At 55.8% G+C, this 25,995-nt stretch overlaps 1 protein-coding gene across 1 annotated transcript in view; it reads right to left on the reverse strand.

Moving 5' to 3' along the window:
- Positions 1-949: 949 nt before the first annotated feature.
- Positions 950-25,995, reverse strand: part of TTLL1 (TTL family tubulin polyglutamylase complex subunit L1) — a 38,816-nt gene continuing 13,770 nt past the window's right edge. The window contains 3 exon segments of the mRNA XM_074271896.1: positions 950-1,372; positions 2,697-2,860; positions 4,616-4,702. Of these exon segments, the coding sequence (XP_074127997.1) occupies positions 1,243-1,372; positions 2,697-2,860; positions 4,616-4,702 (381 nt within the window). The 3' untranslated portion in view covers positions 950-1,242.

Raw genomic sequence — 25,995 nt, forward strand, 5'->3', positions numbered from 1 at the left:
CATTTTATAGTGGGGGAAACTGAGGCCCAGAGAACCGGAAGCACCTTGTCTAAGATCACCTGGACAGAGCCAAGATTCAAACCCAGGTCTTCAAACAAACCCACTTCATTATTACATGGTAGGGGGGAGGAAGGGAAAGGAGAGAGAGACAGGGAGACAGAGGAGGGAGACAGAGAAACAGAAACAGAGACACAGAGACAGACAGACAGAGAGAGGCCGGAGACAAAGACAAGAGAGAAAGAGAATGAAAGGAGAAAGAGGGAGACAGAGAAAGTGAGAGAAGGACAGGCATACACATTAAAGAAAAGAAGGTCCATATAAAAGGGTTTTAAGGGGGAGTTTGATGAGGCAAAAATGCACGTGCCAGTATAAAGCTCTTGGCGGACCCCAAATACCCAAAGTCCTCCCGGAGCACTCCAGCCCCTCAGAACTCTGGCCCGTGAGTCTTCCCCAGCCGGAAACTCCTCCCAGACCCAAGCCCGCGCCGTTCCAGGGGCGGGCAGACCAGCTGAGCCAGGGCCCTGAATGCCGCTCCCAGTCCCCAGGGACACCTCCCGGCGCCCCTCTCTCCTCCAAGCTTCCCCCCACTAGCATGGAAGCAAGCGCTCCCGTCACAGGTGCTGGGGCGGACACAAAGGCCACGCTAACAAAGACACAGTCACAGTTCCCCGGGCTGGTCACAGGCCGAGACCCGGGCCCACTGGCTGCAGGGGTTCCGGGGGCTTCCAGCTCAGGGGGGGGCCGAGGGCGCTTCGAGAGAAGGCTCTGGCCCCGAGTCCTTCCGATCGCCCAAAGGAGCTTGGGGTGCGCTGCGCGTTCTCCCGCCCAGGCTGTGGGGGGGGCAGGGCCTCCTGCTTGGGGTGGGGGTCTCGGAGGCTCCTTGTAGGGAAGCTCCGAGCGAGCGCCTCGGGCCAGATTTCCCCCCCCCCCCCCATGAACCGGACTGGGCTTTACAAAACCGCACTGGCGTTTATTCGGTTCACTGACACGCAAAGGATGACGGCTCTCGGTGGGAAAAACTAATTCTGTCCAGCGGCAACGGAACCGGGGAAGGGTCTGGTTCGGCTCTCCCGAGGGGACGCACTGCTCCCGGCTCACTTGTCACCGAAGGGAGGGGGGAGAAAGGGGCGAGGGAGGGAAGGGTAGAGAAAGGGGCGGCCCGAGGGCGCCCCCAGGAGCCCGGCCCCCCCAGCCCTCGGGCTGCCGCGCTCGGACCCGCCAAGCTCGAGCTCCCGCCGCCGGCTACTTCCACGTGGTGAGGGCGGTCTTGCCCGTCTCTCTGGTCCGACTGCCCTTCAGCCCGATGGACGGCCCGGATCGGTTCCTGAGGTCTCGCTCGGCCCCCTCGTTCTGGGCTAACTCTTCATCGCACCTGGGGACGGAGCGGCGGCTCACCGAGGGCCCCCGAGCCGCGGGGCCTCCCCTGGCCCCCAGAGGGCGGCGCTGTGCCCCCACGGACGAGGGGGCCCAAGGGGGCGGGGCTGCCGTTCCCTCGCGGAGGAACACGCCGAGGAGCCCGTGCGGCGTTGGGGGAGGGGGGAGCGGGAGCCTGCGCACCCCCCCGACGCAGAGCGCCCAGGCCAGCTTTCCCTACATTGCCTAGTGAGCATTTGCTCTGCCCCAAGTGTGGGCAAGGGCCCCGGCCCCCATCCCCGCCCTCGGGGCCGCAGCTCGGCCCAGCCTCAGCTGGGGGGGCGCGATGGAGGCTGCCCCTCCCCTCTGTCCCCTGGGGGGCGGACATCACCCCGAGGGGCGGTTCCGCGCCTGCCCCCTTCAGCAGCCTCCAAGAAGCTGGGCCCCTGGACCAGCGCTCGCCTCCCCCCGTCCCCCCCCAAGAAGCTCCAGCCTGGCCTCAGAGGCAGGGAGAGGGAGGGATTCTAGGGCCGCAATACCAAGACCCTGGGGTGGGGGAGGGGGGCCTCCTGCAGAGGGTGTGGCAGTGCCAGGGGGCGGGGCCAGAACCAGGGGCGGGGCGGGAGCAGAAGGTGGAGAAGACCAGGCCTGGGGTGTGGGCAGCAGCCGAGGGCGGAAAACCATTTGGGGACCAGCAACTGAGGGTAAGGCAAATCAAGGGACAATGGCAACAGCAAGGTGGGGTGGGGGCAACAGCAGGGGCGGGGCCAGCCCCACCCCACCTACTGCTCCCCCGTGTCCCCTCTGACCCCCCCAACCTCCTCTGACCCCTCTAATCTCCAGCCCCCCACGCCCCCTCTGCCCCCTCCCATCTCCTCCTGCCTCACCGCGCCCCTTCTGCCCCCCTCCCATCTCCTCCTGTCCCCTGTACCCCCTCTAATCTCCCGCTCCCGGCACCCCCTCTGCCCCCCTCCAATCTTCTTCTCTTGCCCCCTGCACCCCCTTTGCCTCCCTCCAATTTTATTCTCTTGCCCCCTGCGCCCCCTCTGCCCCCCTCCAATCTCCTGCCCCCCTTGCCTCCCCTGCCCCCCTCCTTTCTGGTCCTGTCTTCCTCCATTCTCCTGCCCCCCTCCTTTCTCATCCTGCCCCCCATACCCCCTCTGCCCCCCGTGCCTCCTCTGCCCCCCATCCCCCCTCTGCCTCCCATCCCCCCTCTGCACCCCATACCCCCTCTGCCCCCCATACCCCCTCTGCCCCCCTCCAATCTCCTGCCCCCCACGCCCCCTCTGCCCCCCTTCAATCTCCTGCCCCCCTGCGCCCCCTCTGCCCCCCCTCCCACTCACAGGATCTCGTAGTTGCCCAGCACCTCCTTGGGCGGGGACTTGTTCCACTTGCAGTCGGGGATCTCCCCGTTGGGCACCACGATGTTGAGGGTGTCGTTGATCAGGTTGTACTTGAGGATTCGGTCGTTGGCCGTGCTGGAGGTGAGAGATGGGGACGCGTTAACCTAGAGAGACGACACAAGGTGACTCGGACCCGAGACCCGGACGCAAAGCCACCTGGGGGGAGGCGCTGGCGGAGGGGAGCCCGGCCCGGGCCCGCCGTGCCCCCCCCACCCTCGGCAGGCCGCCCACCCGCTCCCCGGCCCCGCGGGACCCGCCGTCTGCGCCGTGCCTGTGCCCGTGACCCCAAAACGGAGCCAAGGCGATCCCTTCCTGACGGCCCGTCCAAACCGTCTCAGAGCCAGGACCGGAGAGCAGAAGCACAAACGGGGGCCTCCTGCCGGCCCAGTGCCCTGCAAGGGGACCCTGCCCACAGGGCTCCACCCAATAAAGGAGGAAGCTTTCCCGGCCTGGGAGAGGTGGACTCCCCCACTCACAAGGACACAGAACCGGAATCCCAAGTCCAGGCAGCTCGCCTGGCTTCAATCCGGGGCTCTCACCGCTACCCCACACTTCCCCGGATCAAATTCAACTGAAGTTCCATACACTGTGAAGATGCCATAGGGCTGCACAGTGACCTGTCATCCCCGAAGGCATCCACCCACCAGGGTCACTGGGCTGTTTCTTCCTGTACAACAATGTCCTTCCTGCCTCCCTGTGGGTCACTTAGTATGGGTAACACATTCTACAGACGGCTGATGTGTTCCAGAAACATCGGGGCCCCAAGCTGAAGCAAGCCCTGCTACACCCCCCAGTCCTGCTAGCTCCATTCACATTAACCTGCCGGGTGATGCCTTCCAGCCCACGATGCCCCGGGACCCCGGCCCTGGAACTCACAGCCGCTGCAGGGTAACTGTACCGGGCACCCGCCCAGGGGGGCTTACTTTACAGGACACTGTGTCAACTACCTGGGGTTATTCTCTAGCAAATTCCTTCCTGGCTGGCTGAGATTGGAAAACGCCCCCTAAACACTGGCCCAGGGGATGGTCCTATTCAAGGGGATCCCGGTCACTTTCCAGCTGCTAGAGGGACACTTTCTGTGCTCACGGACTAAGAGTTCCTGCTGTCCCTTGATTCCCACCAGAACCACGGACCTGGTGAAGATCACAGGCGGGGACTGCTGGGAAGAGTCAGAAACACAAAGCTCCAAAGAGCGCAGAAGGGAGACAAGCACGTGGGACCCTTGTCGCCACCTTGTTCAATTTATTTAGGCAAGTTTGACAGCCACGTACAGAGGCACAATGACGCTGTCTCTGTGGGTGAGCCCTCGTTTCACATTAGAATGGAAGATCCTTGAATCTGGAGGCTGTTTTTGCTCCCTCTTTCCCTTTCCAGCTCTCAGCATATGTCTGCACTACTTAGTAGGTGCATTAGTACTTGCTGGCTGAGTCATCCCTATATGCAGTGAGACAAAAGCTATAGGGATTATTCCTATTTTGTGTGTGTGTGTGTGGGGGGGGGGGTCCCAAAGCTCAAAGGACTGAAGGGATTTGCCCACAGTCACAGCTATTTGCTGTTAGAGACATTTGAATCCAGGCCCCTTCTCATCCCAATCCCAGTGTTCTCTGAGCCACAAGAGGCTGTCTATGTGGCCCCTGTTTCTGACATTTTAAAAAACTCACTTTGGCCTTTTTTCTGTCCCAGCCTGAGAAAGAGCAGGCTCCTCCCAGCTCAGGCCAGGCTCTCTCCACAGCTGGCCCTTTGTACAGGAGGATGCCGTGGAGCCATCTTGCCCACTCCTGTGCCCACCTTACCCACGCTGTGCCCGCAATGGGAGCTCTCTGCAAAGCAGCAGGAGGGGGAAGGCAGTGGTCAGTTACCTCGATCAGCCAGGGTTTCAGCTTATCATCAATGATGATGTCGTAGCCATAACATTCAAAGCAGTGCTTGTCATTGTTCATCACAGGCTGAAAAGAGAGGAAGAGAAAAGGAGGGGGGGGAGAAAGTGAGTGACTGAGGGAGAGAGAGACAGAGACAAAGTTGGTCCCTTTGTTTCCTGTCACAGGCCCCAATCCTGGGTACCAGACCTGAACATCACACACATGGGACCTCCTCAGGGCGGCTTTCCCCATCAATGTCAAAGAATGTTTCTATGGCCACTTTGAAAGTTACGGGCCTTCTCTTTGCCTTGGACTTCCTTGGAGGATAAACCTGGTGGCAGGAGGCTGGGCCGGTCCAGCATCTCAGCGCTATTTCACACGGTGCCGAGCTGTTGTCCCAAATGGCCTGACGTCATTATGAGGGCATTAACGTGCCCGTTTTCCCTTGAGCCCCCAGTATAGACAGCTCACAACTTCTCCCATCCTCGCCAGGCTGCAGGGTGCTGACAGCAATCAGGACACAGTCTCATTCTGCTGTTTAAGTTATCCAGGGACTTTTAACCATGGGAGTCGCCCCACCATCTCTTCTATTTCCCTATTGTCAATGTGTCCAACAAGGAATTGTGGGCTTCATTTCATCCCCCTCCCCGTTTCGGCCACTAGGCATGGCCCAGCCTCCAAGAACCTCGGCCAGGAGGCTACAGAAGGCTCTCTCACAGCCCCCACCTCCAGAGAGCAAGACGAGCTCCTCCCAGATCCCAGGGATCTACCTTCCTAGCTAATCTGGGTCACTGCAGAAGTCTGAGGCTGGTAATGGGACGGCCAAGGGGGATGTAGAGAAGCCATTGTGGGGAGGAGGGAGAGAGGGCTAGTTGAGGAGACTTCACACTTTGCAGGGACAAGGGCTAGAAGTCAGCCCAATTGTGCCAGTGAGTAGTGCCAAGTTCATTTGTCCTTTCTGAGACTCAATCTCTCTCTCACTGCTGATGTTAAATGATGGCTTGGGAGATTTTCCCAAGGATGCCAGGTGCAAGAGAATCTCGGCTGTGGGAATGACACCACGCTTCCAGGATGGAGGCGATGTGGCAGCACATCACACTGTGCGAGGCAGCCCCCCCCTCTCCACAGTGCCTCTGTCCTCAGCAAGACACAAGGAAGGATTCAATAAGTCGCTGGAGCAGAAGGAAAGCAGCATCATTTTGCAGCGGCCTTTACTCTTCAACTTTCACTACCTTAAGATAAAAAAGGATATCCAAGATCCAGGCTTTTATTCTGCTTGCCTCAAACCTCTAAGGCTCTCTGCCTCCCTGCCTTGTAGCCTAAAGAAACGCACTCAATCCCTGCCTCTCTGCCTCCCTGCCTTGTAGCCTAAAGAAACGCACTCAATCCCTGCCTCTCTGCCTCCCTGCCTTGTAGCCTATAGAAACGCACTCAATCCCTGCCTCCCTGCCTCCCTGCCTTGTAGCCTATAGAAACGCACTCAATCCCTGCCTCCCTGCCTCCCTGCCTTGTAGCCTATAGAAACGCACTCAATCCCTGCCTCCCTGCCTCCCTGCCTTGTAGCCTATAGAAACGCACTCAATCCCTGCCTCTCTCCCTCCCTGCCTTGTAGCCTATAGAAACTCACTCAATCCCTGCCTCCCTGCCTCCCTGCCTTGTAGCCTATAGAAACACACTCAATCCCTGCCTCCCTGCCTCCCTGCCTTGTAGCCTATAGAAACACACTCAATCCCTGCCTCTCTGTCTCCCTGCCTTGTAGCCTATAGAAACACACTCAATCCCTGCCTCCCTGCCTCCCTGCCTTGTAGCCTATAGAAACGCACTCAATCCCTGCCTCCCTGCCTCCCTGCCTTGTAGCTTAAAGAAACGCACTCAATCCCTGCCTCTCTGCCTCCCTGCCTTGTAGCCTAAAGAAACGCACTCAATCCCTGCCTCTCTGCCTCCCTGCCTTGTAGCCTAAAGAAACGCACTCAATCCCTGCCTCTCTGCCTCCCTGCCTTGTAGCCTATAGAAACGCACTCAATCCCTGCCTCCCTGCCTCCCTGCCTTGTAGCCTATAGAAACGCACTCAATCCCTGCCTCCCTGCCTCCCTGCCTTGTAGCCTATAGAAACACACTCAATCCCTGCCTCTCTGTCTCCCTGCCTTGTAGCCTATAGAAACACACTCAATCCCTGCCTCCCTGCCTCCCTGCCTTGTAGCCTATAGAAACGCACTCAATCCCTGCCTCCCTGCCTCCCTGCCTTGTAGCCTATAGAAACACACTCAATCCCTGCCTCTCTGTCTCCCTGCCTTGTAGCCTATAAAAACGCACTCAATCCCTGCCTCCCTGCCTTGTAGCCTATAGAAACACACTCAATCCCTGCCTCCCTGCCTTGTAGCCTATAGAAACGCACTCAATCCCTGCCTCCCTGCCTCCCTGCCTTGTAGCCTATAGAAACGCACTCAATCCCTGCCTCCCTGCCTTGTAGCCTATAGAAACACACTCAATCCCTGCCTCTCTGTCTCCCTGCCTTGTAGCCTATAGAAACACACTCAATCCCTGCCTCCCTGCCTCCCTGCCTTGTAGCCTATAGAAACGCACTCAATCCCTGCCTCCCTGCCTCCCTGCCTTGTAGCCTATAGAAACTCACTCAATCCCTGCCTCCCTGCCTCCCTGCCTTGTAGCCTATAGAAACGCACTCAATCCCTGCCTCCCTGCCTCCCTGCCTTGTAGCCTATAGAAACGCACTCAATCCCTGCCTCCCTGCCTTGTAGCCTATAGAAACGCACTCAATCCCTGCCTCCCTGCCTCCCTGTCTTGTAGCCTATAGAAACGCACTCAATCCCTGCCTCCCTGCCTCCCTGCCTCCCTGCCTTCCTGTCTTGTAGCCTATAGAAACGCACTCAATCCCTGCCTCTCTGCCTCCCTGCCTCCCTGCCTTCCTGTCTTGTAGCCTATAGAAACGCACTCAATCCCTGCCTCCCTGCCTCCCTGTCTTGTAGCCTATAGAAACGCACTCAATCCCTGCCTCCCTGCCTCCCTGTCTTGTAGCCTATAGAAACGCACTCAATCCCTGCCTCCCTGCCTCCCTGCCTTCCTGTCTTGTAGCCTATAGAAACGCACTCAATCCCTGCCTCCCTGCCTCCCTGTCTTGTAGCCTATAGAAACGCACTCAATCCCTGCCTCCCTGCCTCCCTGCCTTCCTGTCTTGTAGCCTATAGAAACGCACTCAATCCCTGCCTCTCTGCCTCCCTGCCTTGTAGCCTATAGAAACGCACTCAATCCCTGCCTCCCTGCCTCCCTGCCTTCCTGTCTTGTAGCCTATAGAAACGCACTCAATCCCTGCCTCCCTGCCTCCCTGCCTTGTAGCCTATAGAAACGCACTCAATCCCTGCCTCCCTGCCTCCCTGCCTTGTAGCCTATAGAAACACACTCAATCCCTGCCTCCCTGCCTCCCTGCCTTCCTGTCTTGTAGCCTATAGAAACGCACTCAATCCCTGCCTCTCTGCCTCCCTGCCTTGTAGCCTATAGAAACGCACTCAATCCCTGCCTCCCTGCCTCCCTGCCTTGTAGCCTATAGAAACGCACTCAATCCCTGCCTCTCTGCCTCCCTGCCTCCCTGCCTTCCTGTCTTGTAGCCTATAGAAACGCACTCAATCCCTGCCTCCCTGCCTCCCTGCCTTGTAGCCTATAGAAACGCACTCAATCCCTGCCTCCCTGCCTCCCTGCCTTGTAGCCTATAGAAACGCACTCAATCCCTGCCTCCCTGCCTCCCTGCCTTGTAGCCTATAGAAACGCACTCAATCCCTGCCTCTCTGCCTCCCTGCCTTGTAGCCTATAGAAACGCACTCAATCCCTGCCTCTCTGCCTCCCTGCCTTGTACCCTATAGAAACGCACTCAATCCCTGCCTCCCTGCCTCCCTGCCTCCCTGCCTTGTAGCCTATAGAAACGCACTCAATCCCTGCCTCTCTGCCTCCCTGCCTTCCTGTCTTGTAGCCTATAGAAACGCACTCAATCCCTGCCTCCCTGCCTCCCTGCCTTGTAGCCTATAGAAACGCACTCAATCCCTGCCTCCCTGTCTTGTAGCCTATAGAAACGCACTCAATCCCTGCCTCCCTGCCTCCCTGCCTCCCTGCCTCGTAGCCTATAGAAACGCACTCAATCCCTGCCTCCCTGCCTCCCTGTCTTGTAGCCTATAGAAACGCACTCAATCCCTGCCTCCCTGCCTCCCTGCCTTCCTGTCTTGTAGCCTATAGAAACGCACTCAATCCCTGCCTCCCTGTCTTGTAGCCTATAGAAACGCACTCAATCCCTGCCTCCCTGCCTCCCTGCCTTGTAGCCTATAGAAATGCACTCAATCCCTACCTCCCTCCCTCCCTGCCTTCCTGTCTTGTAGCTTATAGAAACGCACTCAATCCCTGCCTCCCTGTCTTGTAGCCTATAGAAACGCACTCAATCCCTGCCTCCCTGCCTCCCTGCCTTGTAGCCTATAGAAACGCACTCAATCCCTGCCTCTCTGCCTCCCTGCCTTGTAGCCTATAGAAACACACTCAATCCCTGCCTCCCTGCCTCCCTGCCTTGTAGCCTATAGAAACGCACTCAATCCCTGCCTCCCTGTCTTGTAGCCTATAGAAACGCACTCAATCCCTGCCTCTCTGCCTCCCTGCCTCCCTGCCTTCCTGTCTTGTAGCCTATAGAAACGCACTCAATCCCTGCCTCCCTGTCTTGTAGCCTATAGAAACGCACTCAATCCCTGCCTCTCTGCCTCCCTGCCTTGTAGCCTATAGAAACGCACTCAATCCCTGCCTCCCTGCCTCCCTGCCTTGTAGCCTAGAGAAACGCACTCAATCCCTGCCTCTCTGCCTCCCTGCCTTGTAGCCTATAGAAACGCACTCAATCCCTGCCTCTCTGCCTCCCTGCCTTGTAGCCTATAGAAACGCACTCAATCCCTGCCTCCCTGCCTTGTAGCCTATAGAAACGCACTCAATCCCTGCCTCTCTGCCTCCCTGCCTTGTAGCCTATAGAAACACACTCAATCCCTGCCTCTCTGCCTCCCTGCCTTGTAGCCTATAGAAACGCACTCAATCCCTGCCTCCCTGCCTCCCTGTCTTGTAGCCTATAGAAACGCACTCAATCCCTGCCTCCCTGCCTCCCTGCCTTGTAGCCTATAGAAACGCACTCAATCCCTGCCTCCCTGCCTCCCTGCCTTGTAGCCTATAGAAACGCACTCAATCCCTGCCTCCCTGCCTTGTAGCCTATAGAACCGCACTCAATCCCTGCCTCCCTGCCTTGTAGCCTATAGAAACACACTCAATCCCTGCCTCCCTGCCTCCCTGCCTTGTAGCCTATAGAAACTCACTCAATCCCTGCCTCCCTGCCTCCCTGCCTTGTAGCCTATAGAAACGCACTCAATCCCTGCCTCCCTGCCTTGTAGCCTATAGAAACGCACTCAATCCCTGCCTCCCTGCCTCCCTGTCTTGTAGCCTATAGAAACGCACTCAATCCCTGCCTCCCTGCCTTCCTGTCTTGTAGCCTATAGAAACGCACTCAATCCCTGCCTCTCTGCCTCCCTGCCTCCCTGCCTTCCTGTCTTGTAGCCTATAGAAACGCACTCAATCCCTGCCTCCCTGCCTCCCTGTCTTGTAGCCTATAGAAACGCACTCAATCCCTGCCTCCCTGCCTCCCTGTCTTGTAGCCTATAGAAACGCACTCAATCCCTGCCTCCCTGCCTCCCTGCCTTCCTGTCTTGTAGCCTATAGAAACGCACTCAATCCCTGCCTCCCTGCCTCCCTGCCTTGTAGCCTATAGAAACGCACTCAATCCCTGCCTCCCTGCCTCCCTGTCTTGTAGCCTATAGAAACACACTCAATCCCTGCCTCTCTGTCTCCCTGCCTTGTAGCCTATAAAAACGCACTCAATCCCTGCCTCCCTGCCTTGTAGCCTATAGAAACACACTCAATCCCTGCCTCCCTGCCTTGTAGCCTATAGAAACGCACTCAATCCCTGCCTCCCTGCCTCCCTGCCTTGTAGCCTATAGAAACGCACTCAATCCCTGCCTCCCTGCCTTGTAGCCTATAGAAACACACTCAATCCCTGCCTCTCTGTCTCCCTGCCTTGTAGCCTATAGAAACACACTCAATCCCTGCCTCCCTGCCTCCCTGCCTTGTAGCCTATAGAAACGCACTCAATCCCTGCCTCCCTGCCTCCCTGCCTTGTAGCCTATAGAAACTCACTCAATCCCTGCCTCCCTGCCTCCCTGCCTTGTAGCCTATAGAAACGCACTCAATCCCTGCCTCCCTGCCTTGTAGCCTATAGAAACGCACTCAATCCCTGCCTCCCTGCCTCCCTGTCTTGTAGCCTATAGAAACGCACTCAATCCCTGCCTCCCTGCCTCCCTGCCTCCCTGCCTTCCTGTCTTGTAGCCTATAGAAACGCACTCAATCCCTGCCTCCCTGCCTCCCTGCCTTGTAGCCTATAGAAACGCACTCAATCCCTGCCTCCCTGCCTTGTAGCCTATAGAAACGCACTCAATCCCTGCCTCCCTGCCTCCCTGCCTTGTAGCCTATAGAAACGCACTCAATCCCTGCCTCCCTGCCTTGTAGCCTATAGAAACGCACTCAATCCCTGCCTCCCTGCCTCCCTGTCTTGTAGCCTATAGAAACGCACTCAATCCCTGCCTCCCTGCCTTCCTGTCTTGTAGCCTATAGAAACGCACTCAATCCCTGCCTCTCTGCCTCCCTGCCTCCCTGCCTTCCTGTCTTGTAGCCTATAGAAACGCACTCAATCCCTGCCTCCCTGCCTCCCTGTCTTGTAGCCTATAGAAACGCACTCAATCCCTGCCTCCCTGCCTCCCTGTCTTGTAGCCTATAGAAACGCACTCAATCCCTGCCTCCCTGCCTCCCTGCCTCCTGTCTTGTAGCCTATAGAAACGCACTCAATCCCTGCCTCCCTGCCTCCCTGTCTTGTAGCCTATAGAAACGCACTCAATCCCTGCCTCCCTGCCTCCCTGCCTCCCTGCCTTGTAGCCTATAGAAACGCACTCAATCCCTGCCTCCCTGCCTCCTTGTAGCCTATAGAAACGCACTCAATCCCTGCCTCCCTGCCTCCCTGTCTTGTAGCCTATAGAAACGCACTCAATCCCTGCCTCCCTGCCTCCCTGCCTTCCCTGTCCTTGTAGCCTATAGAAACGCACTCAATCCCTGCCTCCCTGCCTCCCTGCCTTGTAGCCTATAGAAACGCACTCAATCCCTGCCTCCCTGCCTCCCTGCCTTGTAGCTATAGAAACGCACTCAATCCCTGCCTCCCTGCCTCCCTGCCTTGTAGCCTATAGAAACACACTCAATCCTGCCTCCCTGCCTCCCTGCCTTGTAGCCTATAGAAACACACTCAATCCCTGCCTCCCTGCCTCCCTGCCTTCCTGTCTTGTAGCCTATAGAAACGCACTCAATCCCTGCCTCTCTGCCTCCCTGCCTTGTAGCCTATAGAAACGCACTCAATCCCTGCCTCCCTGCCTCCCTGTCTTGTAGCCTATAGAAACGCACTCAATCCCTGCCTCCCTGCCTCCCTGCCTTCCTGTCTTGTAGCCTATAGAAACGCACTCAATCCCTGCCTCTCTGCCTCCCTGCCTTGTAGCCTATAGAAACGCACTCAATCCCTGCCTCCCTGCCTCCCTGCCTTGTAGCCTATAGAAACGCACTCAATCCCTGCCTCCCTGCCTCCCTGCCTTGTAGCCTATAGAAACGCACTCAATCCCTGCCTCCCTGCCTCCCTGCCTTGTAGCCTATAGAAACGCACTCAATCCCTGCCTCTCTGCCTCCCTGCCTTGTAGCCTATAGAAACGCACTCAATCCCTGCCTCTCTGCCTCCCTGCCTTGTAGCCTATAGAAACGCACTCAATCCCTGCCTCCCTGCCTCCCTGCCTCCCTGCCTTGTAGCCTATAGAAACGCACTCAATCCCTGCCTCTCTGCCTCCCTGCCTTCCTGTCTTGTAGCCTATAGAAACGCACTCAATCCCTGCCTCCCTGCCTCCCTGCCTTGTAGCCTATAGAAACGCACTCAATCCCTGCCTCCCTGTCTTGTAGCCTATAGAAACGCACTCAATCCCTGCCTCCCTGCCTCCCTGCCTCCCTGCCTCGTAGCCTATAGAAACGCACTCAATCCCTGCCTCCCTGCCTCCCTGCCTTGTAGCCTATAGAAACGCACTCAATCCCTGCCTCCCTGCCTCCCTGTCTTGTAGCCTATAGAAACGCACTCAATCCCTGCCTCCCTGCCTCCCTGCCTTCCTGTCTTGTAGCCTATAGAAACGCACTCAATCCCTGCCTCCCTGCCTCCCTGCCTTGTAGCCTATAGAAACGCACTCAATCCCTGCCTCCCTGCCTTGTAGCCTATAGAAACGCACTCAATCCCTGCCTCCCTGCCTCCCTGCCTTCCTGTCTTGTAGCCTATAGAAACGCACTCAATCCCTACCTCCCTGCCTCCCTGCCTTCCTGTCTTGTAGCCTATAGAAACGCACTCAATCCCTGCCTCCCTGCCTCCCTGTCTTGTAGCCTATAGAAACGCACTCAATCCCTGCCTCCCTGCCTCCCTGCCTTGTAGCCTATAGAAACGCACTCAATCCCTGCCTCCCTGCCTCCCTGTCTTGTAGCTTATAGAAACGCACTCAATCCCTGCCTCCCTGTCTTGTAGCCTATAGAAACGCACTCAATCCCTGCCTCTCTGCCTCCCTGCCTTGTAGCCTATAGAAACGCACTCAATCCCTGCCTCTCTGCCTCCCTGCCTTGTAGCCTATAGAAACACACTCAATCCCTGCCTCTCTGCCTCCCTGCCTTGTAGCCTATAGAAACGCACTCAATCCCTGCCTCCCTGCCTCCCTGCCTTGTAGCCTATAGAAACGCACTCAATCCCTGCCTCCCTGCCTCCCTGTCTTGTAGCCTATAGAAACGCACTCAATCCCTGCCTCCCTGCCTTCCTGTCTTGTAGCCTATAGAAACGCACTCAATCCCTGCCTCTCTCCCTCCCTGCCTTGTAGCCTATAGAAACGCACTCAATCCCTGCCTCCCTGCCTTGTAGCCTATAGAAACGCACTCAATCCCTGCCTCCCTGCCCTCCCTGTCTTTTAGCCTATAGAAACGCACTCAATCCCTGCCTCCCTGCCTTGTAGCCTATAGAAACGCACTCAATCCCTGCCTCTCTGCCTCCCTGCCTTGTAGCCTATAGAAACGCACTCAATCCCTGCCTCCCTGCCTTGTAGCCTATAGAAACGCGTTCAATCCCTGCCTCTCTGCCTCCCTGCCTTGTAGCCTATAGAAACGCACTCAATCCCTGACTCCCTGCCTTGTAGCCTATAGAAACGCACTCAATCCCTGACTCCCTGCCTTGTAGCCTATAGAAACGCACTCAATCCCTGCCTCTCTGCCTCCCTGCCTTGTAGCCTATAGAAACGCACTCAATCCCTGCCTCCCTGCCTCCCTGCCTCCCTGCCTCCCTGCCTTGTAGCCTATAGAAACGCACTCAATCCCTGCCTCTCTGCCTCCCTGCCTTGTAGCCTATAGAAACACACTCAATCCCTGCCTCTCTGCCTCCCTGCCTTGTAGCCTATAGAAACGCACTCAATCCCTACCTCCCTGCCTCCCTGCCTTCCTGTCTTGTAGCCTATAGAAACGCACTCAATCCCTGCCTCCCTGCCTCCCTGCCTTGTAGCCTATAGAAACGCACTCAATCCCTGCCTCCCTGTCTTGTAGCCTATAGAAACGCACTCAATCCCTGCCTCTCTGCCTCCCTGCCTTGTAGCCTATAGAAACGCACTCAATCCCTGCCTCCCTGCCTCCCTGCCTCCCTGCCTTGTAGCCTATAGAAACGCACTCAATCCCTGCCTCCCTGCCTCCCTGCCTTGTAGCCTATAGAAACGCACTCAATCCCTGCCTCTCTGCCTCCCTGCCTTGTAGCCTATAGAAACGCACTCAATCCCTGCCTCCCTGCCTCCCTGCCTCCCTGCCTCCCTGCCTTGTAGCCTATAGAAACGCACTCAATCCCTGCCTCCCTGCCTTGTAGCCTATAGAAACTTAACACTCAATCCCTGCCTCCCTGCCTTGTAGCCTATAGAAACGCACTCAATCCCTGCCTCCCTGTCTTGTAGCCTATAGAAACGCACTCAATCCCTGCCTCTCTGCCTCCCTGCCTTGTAGCCTATAGAAACGCACTCAATCCCTGCCTCTCTGCCTCCCTGCCTTGTAGCCTATAGAAACGCACTCAATCCCTACCTCCCTGCCTCCCTGCCTTCCTGTCTTGTAGCCTATAGAAACGCACTCAATCCCTGCCTCCCTGCCTCCCTGTCTTGTAGCCTATAGAAACGCACTCAATCCCTGCCTCCCTGCCTCCCTGCCTTGTAGCCTATAGAAACGCACTCAATCCCTGCCTCCCTGCCTTGTAGCCTATAGAAACGCGTTCAATCCCTGCCTCTCTGCCTCCCTGCCTTGTAGCCTATAGAAACGCACTCAATCCCTGACTCCCTGCCTTGTAGCCTATAGAAACGCACTCAATCCCTGACTCCCTGCCTTGTAGCCTATAGAAACGCACTCAATCCCTGCCTCTCTGCCTCCCTGCCTTGTAGCCTATAGAAACGCACTCAATCCCTGCCTCCCTGCCTCCCTGCCTCCCTGCCTCCCTGCCTTGTAGCCTATAGAAACACACTCAATCCCTGCCTCCCTGCCTCCCTGCCTTGTAGCCTATAGAAACGCACTCAATCCCTGCCTCCCTGCCTTGTAGCCTATAGAAACGCACTCAATCCCTGCCTCCCTGCCTCCCTGTCTTGTAGCCTATAGAAACGCACTCAATCCCTGCCTCCCTGCCTTCCTGTCTTGTAGCCTATAGAAACGCACTCAATCCCTGCCTCTCTGCCTCCCTGCCTCCCTGCCTTCCTGTCTTGTAGCCTATAGAAACGCACTCAATCCCTGCCTCCCTGCCTCCCTGTCTTGTAGCCTATAGAAACGCACTCAATCCCTGCCTCCCTGCCTCCCTGTCTTGTAGCCTATAGAAACGCACTCAATCCCTGCCTCCCTGCCTCCCTGCCTTCCTGTCTTGTAGCCTATAGAAACGCACTCAATCCCTGCCTCCCTGCCTCCCTGCCTTGTAGCCTATAGAAACGCACTCAATCCCTGCCTCCCTGCCTTGTAGCCTATAGAAACGCACTCAATCCCTGCCTCCCTGCCTCCCTGTCTTGTAGCCTATAGAAACGCACTCAATCCCTGCCTCCCTGCCTCCCTGTCTTCCTGTCTTGTAGCCTATAGAAACGCACTCAATCCCTGCCTTCCTGCCTCCCTGCCTTGTAGCCTATAGAAACGCACTCAATCCCTGCCTCCCTGCCTCCCTGCCTTGTAGCCTATAGAAACGCACTCAATCCCTGCCTCCCTGCCTCCCTGCCTTGTAGCCTATAGAAACACACTCAATCCCTGCCTCCCTGCCTCCCTGCCTTGTAGCCTATAGAAACACACTCAATCCCTGCCTCCCTGCCTCCCTGCCTTCCTGTCTTGTAGCCTATAGAAACGCACTCAATCCCTGCCTCTCTGCCTCCCTGCCTTGTAGCCTATAGAAACGCACTCAATCCCTGCCTCCCTGCCTCCCTGTCTTGTAGCCTATAGAAACGCACTCAATCCCTGCCTCCCTGCCTCCCTGCCTTCCTGTCTTGTAGCCTATAGAAACGCACTCAATCCCTGCCTCTCTGCCTCCCTGCCTTGTAGCCTATAGAAACGCACTCAATCCCTGCCTCCCTGCCTCCCTGCCTTGTAGCCTATAGAAACGCACTCAATCCCTGCCTCCCTGCCTCCCTGCCTTGTAGCCTATAGAAACGCACTCAATCCCTGCCTCCCTGCCTCCCTGCCTTGTAGCCTATAGAAACGCACTCAATCCCTGCCTCTCTGCCTCCCTGCCTTGTAGCCTATAGAAACGCACTCAATCCCTGCCTCTCTGCCTCCCTGCCTTGTAGCCTATAGAAACGCACTCAATCCCTGCCTCCCTGCCTCCCTGCCTCCCTGCCTTGTAGCCTATAGAAACGCACTCAATCCCTGCCTCTCTGCCTCCCTGCCTTCCTGTCTTGTAGCCTATAGAAACGCACTCAATCCCTGCCTCCCTGCCTCCCTGCCTTGTAGCCTATAGAAACGCACTCAATCCCTGCCTCCCTGTCTTGTAGCCTATAGAAACGCACTCAATCCCTGCCTCCCTGCCTCCCTGCCTCCCTGCCTCGTAGCCTATAGAAACGCACTCAATCCCTGCCTCCCTGCCTCCCTGCCTTGTAGCCTATAGAAACGCACTCAATCCCTGCCTCCCTGCCTCCCTGTCTTGTAGCCTATAGAAACGCACTCAATCCCTGCCTCCCTGCCTCCCTGCCTTCCTGTCTTGTAGCCTATAGAAACGCACTCAATCCCTGCCTCCCTGCCTCCCTGCCTTGTAGCCTATAGAAACGCACTCAATCCCTGCCTCCCTGCCTTGTAGCCTATAGAAACGCACTCAATCCCTGCCTCCCTGCCTTGTAGCCTATAGAAATGCACTCAATCCCTACCTCCCTGCCTCCCTGCCTCCCTGTCTTGTAGCCTATAGAAACGCACTCAATCCCTGCCTCTCTGCCTCCCTGCCTTGTAGCCTATAGAAACGCACTCAATCCCTGCCTCTCTGCCTCCCTGCCTTGTAGCCTATAGAAACACACTCAATCCCTGCCTCTCTGCCTCCCTGCCTTGTAGCCTATAGAAACGCACTCAATCCCTGCCTCCCTGCCTCCCTGCCTTGTAGCCTATAGAAACGCACTCAATCCCTGCCTCCCTGCCTCCCTGTCTTGTAGCCTATAGAAACGCACTCAATCCCTGCCTCCCTGCCTTCCTGTCTTGTAGCCTATAGAAACGCACTCAATCCCTGCCTCTCTCCCTCCCTGCCTTGTAGCCTATAGAAACGCACTCAATCCCTGCCTCCCTGCCTTGTAGCCTATAGAAACGCACTCAATCCCTGCCTCCCTGCCTCCCTGTCTTTTAGCCTATAGAAACGCACTCAATCCCTGCCTCCCTGCCTTGTAGCCTATAGAAACGCACTCAATCCCTGCCTCTCTGCCTCCCTGCCTTGTAGCCTATAGAAACGCACTCAATCCCTGCCTCCCTGCCTTGTAGCCTATAGAAACGCGTTCAATCCCTGCCTCTCTGCCTCCCTGCCTTGTAGCCTATAGAAACGCACTCAATCCCTGACTCCCTGCCTTGTAGCCTATAGAAACGCACTCAATCCCTGACTCCCTGCCTTGTAGCCTATAGAAACGCACTCAATCCCTGCCTCTCTGCCTCCCTGCCTTGTAGCCTATAGAAACGCACTCAATCCCTGCCTCCCTGCCTCCCTGCCTCCCTGCCTCCCTGCCTTGTAGCCTATAGAAACACACTCAATCCCTGCCTCCCTGCCTCCCTGCCTTGTAGCCTATAGAAACGCACTCAATCCCTGCCTCTCTGCCTCCCTGCCTTGTAGCCTATAGAAACACACTCAATCCCTGCCTCTCTGCCTCCCTGCCTTGTAGCCTATAGAAACGCACTCAATCCCTACCTCCCTGCCTCCCTGCCTTCCTGTCTTGTAGCCTATAGAAACGCACTCAATCCCTGCCTCCCTGCCTCCCTGCCTTGTAGCCTATAGAAACGCACTCAATCCCTGCCTCCCTGTCTTGTAGCCTATAGAAACGCACTCAATCCCTGCCTCTCTGCCTCCCTGCCTTGTAGCCTATAGAAACGCACTCAATCCCTGCCTCCCTGCCTCCCTGCCTCCCTGCCTTGTAGCCTATAGAAACGCACTCAATCCCTGCCTCCCTGCCTCCCTGCCTTGTAGCCTATAGAAACGCACTCAATCCCTGCCTCTCTGCCTCCCTGCCTTGTAGCCTATAGAAACGCACTCAATCCCTGCCTCCCTGCCTCCCTGCCTCCCTGCCTCCCTGCCTTGTAGCCTATAGAAACGCACTCAATCCCTGCCTCCCTGCCTTGTAGCCTATAGAAACACACTCAATCCCTGCCTCCCTGCCTTGTAGCCTATAGAAACGCACTCAATCCCTGCCTCCCTGTCTTGTAGCCTATAGAAACGCACTCAATCCCTGCCTCTCTGCCTCCCTGCCTTGTAGCCTATAGAAACGCACTCAATCCCTGCCTCTCTGCCTCCCTGCCTTGTAGCCTATAGAAACACACTCAATCCCTGCCTCTCTGCCTCCCTGCCTTGTAGCCTATAGAAACGCACTCAATCCCTACCTCCCTGCCTCCCTGCCTTCCTGTCTTGTAGCCTATAGAAACGCACTCAATCCCTGCCTCCCTGCCTCCCTGTCTTGTAGCCTATAGAAACGCACTCAATCCCTGCCTCCCTGCCTCCCTGCCTTGTAGCCTATAGAAACGCACTCAATCCCTGCCTCCCTGCCTTGTAGCCTATAGAAACGCGTTCAATCCCTGCCTCTCTGCCTCCCTGCCTTGTAGCCTATAGAAACGCACTCAATCCCTGACTCCCTGCCTTGTAGCCTATAGAAACGCACTCAATCCCTGACTCCCTGCCTTGTAGCCTATAGAAACGCACTCAATCCCTGCCTCTCTGCCTCCCTGCCTTGTAGCCTATAGAAACGCACTCAATCCCTGCCTCCCTGCCTCCCTGCCTCCCTGCCTCCCTGCCTTGTAGCCTATAGAAACACACTCAATCCCTGCCTCCCTGCCTCCCTGCCTTGTAGCCTATAGAAACGCACTCAATCCCTGCCTCTCTGCCTCCCTGCCTTGTAGCCTATAGAAACACACTCAATCCCTGCCTCTCTGCCTCCCTGCCTTGTAGCCTATAGAAACGCACTCAATCCCTACCTCCCTGCCTCCCTGCCTTCCTGTCTTGTAGCCTATAGAAACGCACTCAATCCCTGCCTCCCTGCCTCCCTGCCTTGTAGCCTATAGAAACGCACTCAATCCCTGCCTCCCTGTCTTGTAGCCTATAGAAACGCACTCAATCCCTGCCTCTCTGCCTCCCTGCCTTGTAGCCTATAGAAACGCACTCAATCCCTGCCTCCCTGCCTCCCTGCCTCCCTGCCTTGTAGCCTATAGAAACGCACTCAATCCCTGCCTCCCTGCCTCCCTGCCTTGTAGCCTATAGAAACGCACTCAATCCCTGCCTCCCTGCCTCCCTGCCTCCCTGCCTCCCTGCCTTGTAGCCTATAGAAACGCACTCAATCCCTGCCTCCCTGCCTTGTAGCCTATAGAAACACACTCAATCCCTGCCTCCCTGCCTTGTAGCCTATAGAAACGCACTCAATCCCTGCCTCCCTGTCTTGTAGCCTATAGAAACGCACTCAATCCCTGCCTCTCTGCCTCCCTGCCTTGTAGCCTATAGAAACGCACTCAATCCCTGCCTCTCTGCCTCCCTGCCTTGTAGCCTATAGAAACACTCAATCCCTGCCTCTCTGCCTCCCTGCCTTGTAGCCTATAGAAACGCACTCAATCCCTACCTCCCTGCCTCCCTGCCTTCCTGTCTTGTAGCCTATAGAAACGCACTCAATCCCTGCCTCCCTGCCTCCCTGCCTTGTAGCCTATAGAAACGCACTCAATCCCTGCCTCCCTGCCTCCCTGTCTTGTAGCCTATAGAAACGCACTCAATCCCTGCCTCTCTGCCTCCCTGCCTTGTAGCCTATAGAAACGCACTCAATCCCTGCCTCCCTGCCTCCCTGCCTCCCTGCCTTGTAGCCTATAGAAACGCACTCAATCCCTGCCTCCCTGCCTCCCTGTCTTGTAGCCTATAGAAACGCACTCAATCCCTGCCTTCCTGCCTCCCTGCCTTGTAGCCTATAGAAACGCACTCAATCCCTGCCTCCCTGCCTTGTAGCCTATAGAAACGCACTCAATCCCTGCCTCCCTGCCTTGTAGCCTATAGAAACGCACTCAATCCCTGCCTCTCTGCCTCCCTGCCTTGTAGCCTATAGAAACGCACTCAATCCCTGCCTCTCTCCCTCCCTGCCTTGTAGCCTATAGAAACGCACTCAATCCCTGCCTCCCTGCCTTGTAGCCTATAGAAACGCACTCAATCCCTGCCTCCCTGCCTCCCTGTCTTTTAGCCTATAGAAACGCACTCAATCCCTACCTCCCTGCCTCCCTGCCTTCCTGTCTTGTAGCCTATAGAAACGCACTCAATCCCTGCCTCCCTGCCTCCCTGTCTTGTAGCCTATAGAAACGCACTCAATCCCTGCCTCCCTGCCTCCCTGCCTTGTAGCCTATAGAAACGCACTCAATCCCTGCCTCCCTGCCTTGTAGCCTATAGAAACGCGTTCAATCCCTGCCTCTCTGCCTCCCTGCCTTGTAGCCTATAGAAACGCACTCAATCCCTGACTCCCTGCCTTGTAGCCTATAGAAACGCACTCAATCCCTGACTCCCTGCCTTGTAGCCTATAGAAACGCACTCAATCCCTGCCTCTCTGCCTCCCTGCCTTGTAGCCTATAGAAACGCACTCAATCCCTGCCTCCCTGCCTCCCTGCCTCCCTGCCTCCCTGCCTTGTAGCCTATAGAAACACACTCAATCCCTGCCTCCCTGCCTCCCTGCCTTGTAGCCTATAGAAACGCACTCAATCCCTGCCTCTCTGCCTCCCTGCCTTGTAGCCTATAGAAACACACTCAATCCCTGCCTCTCTGCCTCCCTGCCTTGTAGCCTATAGAAACGCACTCAATCCCTACCTCCCTGCCTCCCTGCCTTCCTGTCTTGTAGCCTATAGAAACGCACTCAATCCCTGCCTCCCTGCCTCCCTGCCTTGTAGCCTATAGAAACGCACTCAATCCCTGCCTCCCTGTCTTGTAGCCTATAGAAACGCACTCAATCCCTGCCTCTCTGCCTCCCTGCCTTGTAGCCTATAGAAACGCACTCAATCCCTGCCTCCCTGCCTCCCTGCCTCCCTGCCTTGTAGCCTATAGAAACGCACTCAATCCCTGCCTCCCTGCCTCCCTGCCTTGTAGCCTATAGAAACGCACTCAATCCCTGCCTCTCTGCCTCCCTGCCTTGTAGCCTATAGAAACGCACTCAATCCCTGCCTCCCTGCCTCCCTGCCTCCCTGCCTCCCTGCCTTGTAGCCTATAGAAACGCACTCAATCCCTGCCTCCCTGCCTTGTAGCCTATAGAAACACACTCAATCCCTGCCTCCCTGCCTTGTAGCCTATAGAAACGCACTCAATCCCTGCCTCCCTGTCTTGTAGCCTATAGAAACGCACTCAATCCCTGCCTCTCTGCCTCCCTGCCTTGTAGCCTATAGAAACGCACTCAATCCCTGCCTCTCTGCCTCCCTGCCTTGTAGCCTATAGAAACACTCAATCCCTGCCTCTCTGCCTCCCTGCCTTGTAGCCTATAGAAACGCACTCAATCCCTACCTCCCTGCCTCCCTGCCTTCCTGTCTTGTAGCCTATAGAAACGCACTCAATCCCTGCCTCCCTGCCTCCCTGCCTTGTAGCCTATAGAAACGCACTCAATCCCTGCCTCCCTGCCTCCCTGTCTTGTAGCCTATAGAAACGCACTCAATCCCTGCCTCTCTGCCTCCCTGCCTTGTAGCCTATAGAAACGCACTCAATCCCTGCCTCCCTGCCTCCCTGCCTCCCTGCCTTGTAGCCTATAGAAACGCACTCAATCCCTGCCTCCCTGCCTCCCTGTCTTGTAGCCTATAGAAACGCACTCAATCCCTGCCTTCCTGCCTCCCTGCCTTGTAGCCTATAGAAACGCACTCAATCCCTGCCTCCCTGCCTTGTAGCCTATAGAAACGCACTCAATCCCTGCCTCCCTGCCTTGTAGCCTATAGAAACGCACTCAATCCCTGCCTCTCTGCCTCCCTGCCTTGTAGCCTATAGAAACGCACTCAATCCCTGCCTCTCTCCCTCCCTGCCTTGTAGCCTATAGAAACGCACTCAATCCCTGCCTCCCTGCCTTGTAGCCTATAGAAACGCACTCAATCCCTGCCTCCCTGCCTCCCTGTCTTTTAGCCTATAGAAACGCACTCAATCCCTACCTCCCTGCCTCCCTGCCTTCCTGTCTTGTAGCCTATAGAAACGCACTCAATCCCTGCCTCCCTGCCTCCCTGTCTTGTAGCCTATAGAAACGCACTCAATCCCTGCCTCCCTGCCTCCCTGCCTTGTAGCCTATAGAAACGCACTCAATCCCTGCCTCCCTGCCTTGTAGCCTATAGAAACGCGTTCAATCCCTGCCTCTCTGCCTCCCTGCCTTGTAGCCTATAGAAACGCACTCAATCCCTGACTCCCTGCCTTGTAGCCTATAGAAACGCACTCAATCCCTGACTCCCTGCCTTGTAGCCTATAGAAACGCACTCAATCCCTGCCTCTCTGCCTCCCTGCCTTGTAGCCTATAGAAACGCACTCAATCCCTGCCTCCCTGCCTCCCTGCCTCCCTGCCTCCCTGCCTTGTAGCCTATAGAAACACACTCAATCCCTGCCTCCCTGCCTCCCTGCCTTGTAGCCTATAGAAACGCACTCAATCCCTGCCTCTCTGCCTCCCTGCCTTGTAGCCTATAGAAACACACTCAATCCCTGCCTCTCTGCCTCCCTGCCTTGTAGCCTATAGAAACGCACTCAATCCCTACCTCCCTGCCTCCCTGCCTTCCTGTCTTGTAGCCTATAGAAACGCACTCAATCCCTGCCTCCCTGCCTCCCTGCCTTGTAGCCTATAGAAACGCACTCAATCCCTGCCTCCCTGTCTTGTAGCCTATAGAAACGCACTCAATCCCTGCCTCTCTGCCTCCCTGCCTTGTAGCCTATAGAAACGCACTCAATCCCTGCCTCCCTGCCTCCCTGCCTCCCTGCCTTGTAGCCTATAGAAACGCACTCAATCCCTGCCTCCCTGCCTCCCTGCCTTGTAGCCTATAGAAACGCACTCAATCCCTGCCTCTCTGCCTCCCTGCCTTGTAGCCTATAGAAACGCACTCAATCCCTGCCTCCCTGCCTCCCTGCCTCCCTGCCTCCCTGCCTTGTAGCCTATAGAAACGCACTCAATCCCTGCCTCCCTGCCTTGTAGCCTATAGAAACACACTCAATCCCTGCCTCCCTGCCTTGTAGCCTATAGAAACGCACTCAATCCCTGCCTCCCTGTCTTGTAGCCTATAGAAACGCACTCAATCCCTGCCTCTCTGCCTCCCTGCCTTGTAGCCTATAGAAACGCACTCAATCCCTGCCTCTCTGCCTCCCTGCCTTGTAGCCTATAGAAACACACTCAATCCCTGCCTCTCTGCCTCCCTGCCTTGTAGCCTATAGAAACGCACTCAATCCCTACCTCCCTGCCTCCCTGCCTTCCTGTCTTGTAGCCTATAGAAACGCACTCAATCCCTGCCTCCCTGCCTCCCTGTCTTGTAGCCTATAGAAACGCACTCAATCCCTGCCTCCCTGCCTCCCTGCCTTGTAGCCTATAGAAACGCACTCAATCCCTGCCTCCCTGCCTCCCTGTCTTGTAGCCTATAGAAACGCACTCAATCCCTGCCTCTCTGCCTCCCTGCCTTGTAGCCTATAGAAACGCACTCAATCCCTGCCTCCCTGCCTCCCTGCCTCCCTGCCTTGTAGCCTATAGAAACGCACTCAATCCCTGCCTCCCTGCCTCCCTGTCTTGTAGCCTATAGAAACGCACTCAATCCCTGCCTTCCTGCCTCCCTGCCTTGTAGCCTATAGAAACGCACTCAATCCCTGCCTCCCTGCCTTGTAGCCTATAGAAACGCACTCAATCCCTGCCTCCCTGCCTTGTAGCCTATAGAAACGCACTCAATCCCTGCCTCTCTGCCTCCCTGCCTTGTAGCCTATAGAAACGCACTCAATCCCTGCCTCTCTCCCTCCTGCCTTGTAGCCTATAGAAACGCACTCAATCCCTGCCTCCCTGCCTTGTAGCCTATAGAAACGCACTCAATCCCTGCCTCCCTGCCTCCCTGTCTTTTAGCCTATAGAAACGCACTCAATCCCTGCCTCCCTGCCTTGTAGCCTATAGAAACGCACTCAATCCCTGCCTCTCTGCCTCCCTGCCTTGTAGCCTATAGAAACGCACTCTATCCCTGCCTCTCTGCCTCCCTGCCTCCCTGCCTCTTTGTCTCTATGTCTCTCTGTCTCTCTTCCTCTGCCTCAAACGCATGCACACTTACACGTTCCAACACACTCATCATTTGTCTCTGACTCTATTTCTGTCTCTCATACACTCACTTATGCACACATACACACTGTTTTTGTCTCTCTTACACACATACACTTGCATACTCGCACACACTCTGTTTCATACGCACACACTGATACACACATACTCTTTCTTTCTCTCTCTCTCATACACACTCACTCTTATATATACACACCCTCTATTTTTCTGTTTATCTCTGTCTCTATCACATACACTTATTCACGCCCACACACTCAATTTCTGTGTGTCTCCATTTCTGTTTGTCTGAGACACTTACCTATATACACAGACACTTTTTGTCTCACACACACACTCACATATATACATACACACTCTGTCTCTGTATGTATCTTTCTGTTTCTCTCTGTCTCTCTTTCACACACACACACTTACATATTCACACACACACTCAATCTCTGTCTCTGTCTTTTTTTTTCTTTCATGTGCACACACAGTTATAGACATACACCCACTGTTTGTTTGTCACACACACACACAAACACTCACATATACACACACACTTTCTCTGTCTATGTGCATTTGTCTCTCTATCTCTGTCTCTCTCTCTCACACACAAGCATACTTCCATAAGTACAGACACTTAATTTCAGTCTCTGTCTCTCTATCTCTGTCTCACACACACACACACACACACACACACACACACACACACACACACACACACACACAGTTTTTGTCTGTTCCTTACACACATATACTTACACATGCACACACACTCAATCTCTGTTTCTGTTGCACACACACACTCTTTTTCTGTCTGTCTCACACACACACATGCACACTTACTCACGTATATACATGCACTGTCTCTGTATCTTTGTTTCTCTGTCTCTGTTACACACACTTACACTCAATCTCTGTGTCTTTCTGTCTTTCATTCATCAGACACACTTATACACATACACACACACTCTGTTTCTGTCTCTCTCTCTCTCATACACACACACATTTACACACACACACACACACACACACACACACACACTAAATCTGTCTCTGTACCTCTGTCTCTCTCTCACACACACACACAAACTGTCTCTGTCTCTCTTACACACACACACTCACACCTACACTCTGCCTCTCTGTCTCTCACACACAGTTTCTATCTTTCTGTCTCTGTCTCTGTCTCTGTCTCTGTCTCTCTCTCTCACACGCGCACACACACACACACACACACACACACACTCTGTCTCTGTATTTCTCTATCTTTGTCTCTCT

This window comes from Sminthopsis crassicaudata, chromosome 5, assembly GCF_048593235.1.
Source record: "Sminthopsis crassicaudata isolate SCR6 chromosome 5, ASM4859323v1, whole genome shotgun sequence".
Classification (NCBI taxonomy): Eukaryota; Metazoa; Chordata; class Mammalia; order Dasyuromorphia; family Dasyuridae; genus Sminthopsis; species Sminthopsis crassicaudata.